We start from the raw sequence: 9,994 nt of genomic DNA on the forward strand, positions 1-9,994 counted from the left end.
GTTCCTCTCTGTCATTCACTTGTCCTCTTGGACCAGCACACTGAACCTCCTGTTCAAACTATTATGAGGCGCCCCTGGGTTCACGATGATAAAAAAGTTAAATTGTGCAGCATTAATGAACATATTCCGGTAAGCCTTTTGGAAGCCCATGGTCTCTCTCTCTCTCCATCTCTCTCCCTCATTCATTTCTGCAGTCTTTCTTTCTAGCCTCTCTCTCTTTCCCCACTTTTCCTCTCTTAGTCATCACAGGATGTGTCAGTGTTTCTGCCGCTAGTGGAGGTCATGCCCAGTGGTGCGGAGCAGCGCCCATCTCCGCTGAGGCCCAAACGTGCCAATATCCCCCATGCCCCCACCCCACCAGCACCAACAGGACAAACCTGCCCTCCACCCCGCCCCGCCCCCGAAATACACACCTCTTTCATGCAGGGGCTCGTAAAGATCTCAGGAGTATATATGGATTACACAAGGCGAGAGAGGGATTGTGAAGCTTCAAACAGCTGAGAGAGTGTGCAAAGAAAAAGAAGAACAAGAAGAAAGATAAAGATAAAGGAAAAAACAACAACCATGATGGGACACTGGCCACTCACAGTCCTGGTGACCTCTCTGCTTTGGGCTACCTGTCGAACAGCACCTGCTCAGTGTCACTTTAACTCACAAGGTGAGTATTCATGGCAACATACATTCATGCAAACACTACAAACACTATTCAGAGACTATTCAGCTTGATCCCTCTGTGATGGGGACTTAGAGGTCTCTTGTGAATGGGAACACTAAGCGATTGCAAACCCTGTGTTTGGACTGTCAACAAAATGTACTAAAATTCTAGAATTAAACATCAGCATCATGGCATCTCCTACCATTACAACCAGTTTGACTTAGGACTTAGTAGACATCAAATCCTCTCAACATCCTGCTTTTGCTATGGTACTATTGCAATCAGTAATGTTTAAGCTATTTGCATTTATTTTGGTGTAACATATATCCACTGTTAATGGTCTTCTGTGTTTCAAACAGAGTTTAAAACCTATGGTACTACATACTAGATGTGTGTATTTATTCCAGAATAATGTGAACTAAATGAGTACATAGATGCCCTACAAACAATTTGGATGTGAATGTGTGTGTGAAGAGTATCAACATATATGATTCAGTAGGACAAAAGTTGCATATTGCATTGCTTTTCCAATTACAAGATGTAGCTATGAAATAACAAGACGGATTCCTCAAATATGATCTTAAGTATAACAGGTTTTCTTACAGCTGCCTTTTGTATCATTATCTTAAGGTCACACCTTGTACATTATACATGTAGACTTAGTTTATCATTGGCTGCATGGGTTTACATGTGAGCATGTGTTTATGGTGGGATATGTTATTCTTTATCAGGTGTGTTAAGGTTACGTCACTGAGGACATGGGGATATAACGGAATATACTAATTTAGTAATTTTGTGTGTGTTTGTGTTTCAGCTCTTTGTGAGTATGAGGGCAGTAGCTACTCTCTGGGGGAGAGCTGGATGGAGAGTGGCTGTATTCAGTGCACCTGCCTGCACCCTGTGGGAGTGGGCTGCTGTGAGACGTGAGTCCTCTCTCTCTCTCATGCTAGTCAACCTACTGTCTACTACTACTGTCAAACAAAAAGATCCATTCATATTCTCTCCCACCCAGAGATGCTTATTGTCCTATTCAAACAGAGACAAACGGCAACTATTTTCTCTTTCTAAATGCTTAGACACACAATCAAAAGGATTCAGTGCCGACTCTTCACTCTCTCCCTGTGTAGAGACAAGCACACCTCCAAAAACTAATGGATAGTGGTGCAACAATCTTATTGCAAAGGATTTCTGTTGAGCTTCACTGCCCCACTTGACCAACACACCTGTCTCTTGACCAACACACCTGTCTCTCCTCTCCCTGTAGGGTCCACAGGCCGGTGGACTTCCCTGCCTGGTGCGAGGTGCGTGTGGAGGCTCTGACCTGCACCGTGCGTCTTGTGCAGAGCGCCGACCCCCGCTTGCCCTGTATCTCCCACGGCAACAGCCTCGACCCCAGCCATGGGACCCTGGGCATGCAGCTGGGGAGATAAGCAGCCATCACCTCTCTACCTGCACTCGAGCCCACAACCCACCTGTCCAATATCAACCCTGCTTTGAGTCCGTCTGAAGACGTCTCATGTGCTTCTGCAGTATAGCCGTTTGAACTCACACCAGCTCACTATCAGACTTCCATCTATCAGAAGTCCATCGATCCTGGCAAATTGTTATTGGTATTCAACAGTTCAACAACCAATCAAATTCCAAGCTCCTGAAGCAATTTCTTGATTGGCTAAAATGGAGCATAGCTTAATCCAAACCACCTTTTCTCATTTACAAAGCCAGGAAACAACAGCTTTTGGATTATACACACAAAACAGTCCACTAGCTAGGGGACTAGTCTGCACCTTTAATTGCCTGTGCTTGCATATTGCATATGCCCTCTGTTGCACCCAACTCTTGTTCCTAACTTCTTTCCCCAGATGTGGACTGTCAATTAGTCTCTATGTTCGAAAAGTATGATTCCTTATTTTTCCTGAATGTACAATACTAATGCTATTAGCAATAGAATCCACTGTGTTGAGCACAGGTGGAAAAGAAAGGGTGCAAAAAATAAGGGTTCTTTTGTCCAAGCAACAGTTTGTTTTATGAGCACACAGCACACACACATGTGCACTCACGCTATTGTCCCTGTGTAAACTGCGTCGGCAAACACACACAGCACACGTGTAATCTACCTGCTGCACACACGCACACATTCAAATGTATATCATACAGTATAATCCCTTGTAGAATAAGATCATACCAATACATATGCATGTCACCTGTGGTGTGAGCAAACACACACACACACATGTACATAAATGCATGTACAGTAATATATGACAGTACTTAATATTCCATGTGTTGTATAAGCACCTCAAACTGGTTAAATAAAAATAAAGCTCAATTGTAACAGCATCTGAAGGTTTTGTGTTGATTTGAATGCTGTGCGTTCAAAAAACAGCAGTCGCTACAAATATGTGTGGTTTTATTTTGAGGTCAAAAAACACATTTCCAACTCTTGAGAACTTCAAGCCTCTGTGTCTGTGTTACACACATGCACACACGCACTCACACAGACACACACACACACACACACAAACATGCATGCGCACACACACAGACAGTCGAAATACATAATGGTGGACCATATAGTCAGTCAGTGGTCCCTAAGCTCTCCCATTTGAGAGAGAACTGAAATAAAACATAATTGTAGTTGCAATAAGGAGGAACATAATAAAAAAAGCTTTTAGTAAGAAATCCCCTATATACACTCCCAGACATGCACACACACACAGGCACGCACGCACGCACACTTGAAACATTAAAACCTGACTTGATTAAATTTCAAGAGATTTACCCACAGTGCATAGGCAACCGTTAAGAAAGATTGTTAAAACACACACACACACACACAAAACTCTGTACTTACACAACAGAATCCCCACACACACACACACACACACACACACACACACACACACACACACACACACAGTACCCTCTTTCTCTCACACACTAACTAACTCTCTCACACACGCAGACATTAATATCAAATGTTAATGCTGTTGGTCCCTGTAAACTGGGAAACGTAAGCTGCCAGTGCCGGATTGGTGGGAAGCACTTTGATTGGCAAGTCCCAGCTGAAGGTGTCCACGTCTACGTGGTCCGCTCCTGTCCAAATCGTAACCTCTGATTGGTTCTGCAGCACAGTGGGCGACTCCACAGGCTCTCTGGATGTCACAAACTCAAAGTGCAGACGCCATCTCAGGGTGACTAGGAGAGACACACACACACACACACACACACACACACACACACACACACACACACACACACACACACACACACACACACACACACACACACACACACACACACACACACACACACACACACACACACACACTGATCATCAAGGGTCAGTCTAAGAAAATGTCTGAATATGTTTTATGTTACTGATACCCATTAGGGTCACCTTGACATGTTAGGGTAGCTTGAGTGTGTACAACATGCAATTAACATCAGCCTTTTTCTCTTGCATGTAGATATACTGAATCCTAAATAGCAGTGGTGTATGAATTCTGTATGACAGTGTACGTGTATGTGCTTCTGTGATTCTGTGTTTGTGCTAGTGTTTCCTATATGGTGGTGTATACATTGCAGATGAAACCTGATGCTATGCTATAAACAGATATAATATATGTATGGCCCTGTGTGTGTGTGTGTGTGTGAGTGTCCTTACTGATGTCAGTGCTGAATCCTGGCGTCACATTGAGAGGTATGGGCAAAGAGAAGTGGCTGGATGCAGTGTGCAGGCAAGACTCTAGGTGGCGCCCATGAGAGGTTACACTCAATGGTGGAGCTGGCTTCCTCTGGTACATAGAGTTCACCTCCTCTTCGGACTGTAAACTAACAGAATACTACACACACACACACACACACACACACGGTCGTAAACTCAGTGATGTATTTAATTTACTTGATTAACTTCAAAGTCCTCAACAAATGCAAATTCCTTCTTTTTCAACTTAATAGCATATGGACAGAAAATCTGTATTACATTTCCTTTTAGCATATTGCACAACCAGGGGTCTATTATTTTACAGCATGACTTTTTTTTCTGCTCTGGAGGTGAATAATAAATAGTTCTTTGGAATCACTGACATTTGACTGGTAAGTTTTCCTGCAACTAAATACTTGCTTTATGTTCAGAGTGTGATAAGCATTTTCATTTCTGGGCAAAGCATCCCTATAAGACCAGAACTGAGAAGGGACAGTGGCTCTCACCTGTAGACAGGGGATTTCCCCCTCGGAGAAGGTAAAAGTGCCGATGATGTCCTCCCCGATCCGGTAGACACTCTTGAAGATACAGAACTTAGCCACCTTACCCCGTGAGTTAGTGATGTTGAAAAGATCTGAGGACAGAAAGGGCAAATCATTGAGTTAGGAAATACACATGCTTGTAAGGAAATATTGTTTTTATACTAGAAATTTTTCAGGGGGCGGGACATTTGATTGAGGCGGCTGCCTTGCCCTTTTCTATCCAGGAAAAACCCTGTTGTTCTTTTGAGACATGGCTCAATCCCATTATTTCAAAAAGAGTGCTCGGTGCAGAATAATTTCCACAACAGGTGAAACAGTGCAAAGTGTAGATCTTCTAATATGGGAAAACAAATGTTAATTAACATCACTGATGAGATCCGTTAATTTGAAAGAAGGCCTAGTCCATAGGCTACAGGTAGCAGGTGCTGGTGGAGCGGAGAATCTGAGCGAGTGAGGATCAGAGTAAGAGAGAGGAGCGAGAGCGTGCTGAACACAAAGGCCTAAAGTGTATTAAAGCTGACATTAAAGCTATCGTTTTAACATCACTATTCACCTTCCCAGATATTCTTAAAAGCATGTTTTTAGCCCCCTGGTCGTTTACTTCATTTTGTGCCAAAAATTGTGAAAGACATTGTATTGTACTAGAAACAGTGACATAAGCCCATGTGCACAGTAACAAACAAACTTCCTCCACACACAATCCAGAAACACACACACACACTCACGGGGGGAGCGGCGTGACGTTGTGGCCATCAGCATGTCCAGCGCCTTCTCCAGGAGACTTCCGTCCCTGCGGTTGCTGCTCCCCTCCTCCTCGTCCAGGAAGGGATTTGAGGGGGCCACTTCCTCGTCCTGGAGGAAATGCGGCTCCGACATGCCTGTGAGCCACACAAAGGACACACCGGATCTATTTAGCTCAACCCAACCCACGCTCCCTCTGTCAAGACTACCAACGTCTGCATGTTCAATTGTCTTGGTTTTACCAAACTATGTAGACCGATATGCATTCAGGATTCTCAAAGTGCAACCGGTGGGGCCAATGGCAACACTTTTTTTGTGTAGCTGGCGAAGATAACATGAAAGATATGTGTAACCGAGGTCGTAATTCGTCCACCCGCACACCTCCACACACACCGGCATGGGAGTCGAACGCTCTAACCACTGAGCTAAAAGCCCAGGCTCCCAACTCAGAGGTTAGAAGCGTTCTTAAGGTTAGGGCTGTGAGGATTTACACGGGCAACTAGCACACTAGCTCAGTTCACCTCTGTTTTATATGTTTATGTATTTAGAACATTGACAGACCGAGGTCTGGACAGAGTCACAGGCAGAAGGTTGGGGTCCAAACAAACAAAGCTGAAGTTAGTACTTAACAGAGAAACATCTTCTTCATGGGGAAGAGAGCTTGTTTGCCATGTCACATTTGTGCAATGGCATTTAGAAGTGATGGGCAACCCTGTCCTGCATGCCTGCTTTGCTGTCCCATCCATCGTAGGGTAGAGTTTGTTTAGGATCCAAAATTATGCAAAAGCTAACTGTTAATTTTATTAGAACAATGCTGCAACAATATCAGCAGTAGTTAGCTATGCCATCTAGGATAACATTGATTGCTAGAGATTGAAAGAGTATGTCTGTGGGTGTGTGTGTGTGTGTGTGTGTGTGTGTGTGTGTGTGTGTGTGTGTGTGTGTGTGTACTCACCATGTAGCACTAGTACTCTGAAAGGAACACGTAGCAGCTTGATTGGGGAGTTGACCCTCTGGCAGCCGATGGTCAGCTTATACACATACTTCACCGCCTGCCCCCTGAAACTCGGTGGACCGTCTGAGGGGACAACCTCACTGTAGGAATCTACGATTAGGTGGTAAGGGGAGAAAGACAGGAAGAGCATGAGAGGACGGTCAGAGAGGATCAAATGTTGGTGTCCAGTGCTCATACTGTTACCTGCGTCTGACAACAGTGAGCTTGATAACACACTTATGTAATGGAGATGTATGATTGGTTGCAGACAATGTATGCTGCACTGTGGAGAAGGGCCTTTACGGATCCCGGGTATAGCATGCGGCACATGTTGCGGTTGTCTCCATACAATCAATAGGACAAGGACATTTTTTCATCTTCCTGTGTATAGGTAAAATTGTGAAAAAGAGTGTGACCGTCAAAAAAGGAGTTTGTGAGAATGTATTCCGTTTTTTTCTTACAGGTTTTGCTTTCTCCTGGATCCAGGCGTAAGTCACAGAAGAGGATCTTTGGTGGAGTGTCAAGGATACACTGCCCCCTCTCTCCTGAGGAAAGAAGGGAAGAGACAACAGAACATTTCGAGAGAGGAGAGTAAGAAATTCTAATAAGTGAAACTTAAGAATCCATACACTATGATGGGAGCCACATACAGAATGTGTCAGTTCAGGTTGCACAACAGAAAAAACACATGTATAAACATCAGCTACTGCCGTCCAACACTATAAGTATTCATCCAGCATTAGCTTGTTTAGATTAGAGATATTTCCCTCAACTTCCTCTCTTTTTACCTTGCATAATAAACTCAAACCAACTTTTTTTTTTTAACCACATGTCAAACCCAAATCTGCTGCGACTGCTAATCTGCTTTGGTCATGCAGCTTTCAGTGCCGCTATTGTGGGGAGATGAATGCATTTGTGCAACATGGGGACTAATCAGCCTAATAGGTTTATTTAGTCATGACAGGTGGTAGGCCGCCAGTTCAATAACTTTATAATGAACCCAAAGTCATATCCGGAAAAATGCACAAAAGTTAAATAGGGGTACATCTGTCTAGTGCATCGTATAGTTGCATTGTAAAGTAGCACATATAATACATAACAGGCCTGTTTTGATTTAAGCCTAGCCTAAACTAAAAGAGACCTCCAATGAAGACCTCCACTGAAAAAGCGCTTTTAGTGTAGTCAATGTCCAAGAAATCAGCACTAATAGTTACTCCTCCACACAAGCAAAGTGTTCAAACTCTATTCCAATCATGCCATGGTCAGAGACAGGTTCTATTCACATAAATTCTTTGTGTAATCAACAACTGGGAACAAGTTTTGCTCCCATGCTCAGTGGATGTGTGTGGTGAGTGAGTGAGTGAGTGAGTGAGTGAGAGAGTGAGAGAGAGAGACAGAGAGACAGAGAGAATGGGTGTGTGTATGTGAATCATGCATGACTGCAAGAAATATTGTGTTTGTTTGTGCGTGTCTGCTTCTGCCTGTGTTCTAACCTCTGCTGGGAATGAGCACTGTGTCGCTCTCAGCCTGCACATCCTGCTTGTTCCCTTGAGAAGGCAGTGCCACCCTACTCTCGCTGGCGTGGAACTGGCAGTGGATCTGAGCACTGGCCCATGCCAGCATCTCACTGGCCACAGGGGGGGAAAAGGAGTACACAACCATCACAGTAGGCAGTACGATCGAAAATAATGGATAGTAAACAGGCAGAGGTTGAATACAATGTTGGAATTAAAACAAAGATTGACAGCTATATGCAGCCACACAACAAAATTGTCTTAGAACAAGTAGCACACTGTGATCCATCTCACTTATGCTAGACAAAGTTGAGAAGACGTAAAAAAAACGAGAAAACAGCTTATTAACAGAGAACAGACAAGCAAGAAGAAAACCTGCAAGTCCCACACGGAGGCAGCATTAAAATCTACTAGCAAAGTAAGATGACAGTTAATCAGTGAAAACAAACCGGAGTGACAGAAAACCGAGAGCCACAGAGAGGCTGACGCCAAATGTAGCCTAGCCTACCTGCTAGCTGAGGTGGATAGATGAGACATCGGGTTGGTGAACGTGATAAGGCACTCCAGGAGCTCCCCGGTTAGGAACACCGGGCCGCGTGCCATGGAGGCCACCACCTCGATCATCTGCCCGACATACGAGATAAATTAGCAGGACCATCAGATAGAGTTAGCACTACAAGCTATCCAGCCTAACACACACTGTGGACAAGCAAATGGCTATGCCATCAGATGTCAGTTCTTTCACTCACAAATTCTACCACATGCTTGCGGGGGTCATCGCGTGTTTGGTAGACGTCCAAAACGTATTAAACAGTCCAAAGCTAATACACCAGCAAAAACATTTAACATCGCTAACGTTATAGTATGACAATGTATAGATATTTAATGAGCTAGCTAACTTATGCCATCACGTTACACTTCGCAATCTAGCAGTTAAAATTACACGACATGAATTTGATACACCGTTACATGAGATTAAATACGAATTTACCCTAATCGCCCACTGATACACCATCAAAATGAGTAAAACACTAAAACATTGTCTCACTATTAACCTTTAAATGACCAAGCTACCCACATCAGTTAGGCTAATTTTGATACATAGCTAGGCTAACGTTGCCTCTCATACTTAGCTCGGTAACCAATTTTGAGCTATGGTCTTAATCGATGCCCCTGTCCGCCGGTACAAACTACTGACAAGATTGAGAAGTTACCTTTGAGTTGCTTGCAACCACCTGTCGGCTGGCTAGTCTTCTCAATACCAAATTATAGATATAAAAAGAAATATAACAACCGGCGAAAAAATATCCAAGTTGGCTACATCCACTCAGCTGTGATCAAGCCAGCTCAAAACCAAAACAACACAGCATAATACCCTGCACTACCAAGCGTTATCACTACGTTTTCTAAAATGACGAGGCGTGTGTATTAAACCTCAGTACAGTGCATCCTGTGGCTGTACTTAGTTTTGTATGACATTGACAGCCCTTCAGTAAAGTAAGCCTAATTCCATTTGTTTTACGGTCATGGACCTGCTACCCCCGATTATCATCTCAGGTAACATGATATCAGAAACGTTAACGTGATACGAGCATGATATGTCAAGGTATCCAGCCAACATTTCAACGTAACATAGGGGAAAGTGGGGTTGGGGGATGTATGTTACACCTTACAAAGACTATATTGTCGGCATCTCAAATACACACGGGCTATCATACTATGAAATACAATAACAATCAGTCAACATGTTAAATTTAGGTGTGAGGTTATGGTTGGCCCATGAAACGTCGCCGTGGCATATGTTGACGCACCACTTTATAACATGCAGGGGGTTTCAAAAAAGTA

At 43.7% G+C, this 9,994-nt stretch overlaps 2 protein-coding genes across 2 annotated transcripts; one reads left to right on the forward strand and one right to left on the reverse strand.

The window, feature by feature from the left end:
• The first annotated feature begins 493 nt into the window (after positions 1-493).
• On the forward strand, positions 494-2,982 carry msmp1 (microseminoprotein, prostate associated 1). Its single transcript, XM_076289390.1, has 3 exons — positions 494-658; positions 1,470-1,578; positions 1,920-2,982. The coding sequence occupies exons 1-3, from the start codon at positions 565-567 to the stop codon at positions 2,083-2,085; spliced, it is 369 nt and encodes a 122-aa protein (XP_076145505.1). The 5' UTR covers positions 494-564; the 3' UTR covers positions 2,086-2,982.
• Positions 2,983-3,045: 63 nt separating this feature from the next.
• On the reverse strand, positions 3,046-9,582 carry rgp1 (GP1 homolog, RAB6A GEF complex partner 1). The gene is made up of 9 exons (XM_076289389.1): positions 9,364-9,582; positions 8,658-8,773; positions 8,129-8,262; positions 7,097-7,180; positions 6,597-6,746; positions 5,626-5,778; positions 4,865-4,992; positions 4,320-4,497; positions 3,046-3,850 (listed from the first exon to the last, which is right to left on the reverse strand). Exons 2-9 carry the CDS (start codon positions 8,771-8,773, stop codon positions 3,627-3,629), a joined length of 1,167 nt encoding a protein of 388 aa, XP_076145504.1. The 5' UTR covers positions 9,364-9,582; the 3' UTR covers positions 3,046-3,626.
• Between the last annotated feature and the right edge of the window lie 412 nt (positions 9,583-9,994).

This window comes from Alosa pseudoharengus, unplaced genomic scaffold (genome assembly GCF_046254945.1).
Source record: "Alosa pseudoharengus isolate Yale_2024_CS ecotype anadromous, Long Island Sound unplaced genomic scaffold, YU_APseudo_1.1 YU_APseudo_1.1_scf_17, whole genome shotgun sequence".
NCBI classification, from domain to species: domain Eukaryota; kingdom Metazoa; phylum Chordata; class Actinopteri; order Clupeiformes; family Clupeidae; genus Alosa; species Alosa pseudoharengus.

Bases quoted from the DNA above. Each gene is read 5' to 3' on its own strand.
- msmp1 (XM_076289390.1), top strand. From the start codon at position 565: ATGATGGGACACTGGCCACTCACAGTCCTGGTGACCTCTCTGCTTTGG. The intron at 659-1,469 runs GTGAGTATTCAT...TTTGTGTTTCAG, and splicing joins GTGTCACTTTAACTCACAAG to CTCTTTGTGAGTATGAGGGC. The intron at 1,579-1,919 runs GTGAGTCCTCTC...CTCTCCCTGTAG, and splicing joins GGAGTGGGCTGCTGTGAGAC to GGTCCACAGGCCGGTGGACT.
- rgp1 (XM_076289389.1), bottom strand. From the start codon at position 8,773: ATGATCGAGGTGGTGGCCTCCATGGCACGCGGCCCGGTGTTCCTAACC. The intron at 8,263-8,657 runs GTAGGCTAGGCT...CCCTGTGGCCAG, and splicing joins CTATCCACCTCAGCTAGCAG to TGAGATGCTGGCATGGGCCA. The intron at 6,747-7,096 runs GTAAGAAAAAAA...ACCTAATCGTAG, and splicing joins TCCAGGAGAAAGCAAAACCT to ATTCCTACAGTGAGGTTGTC.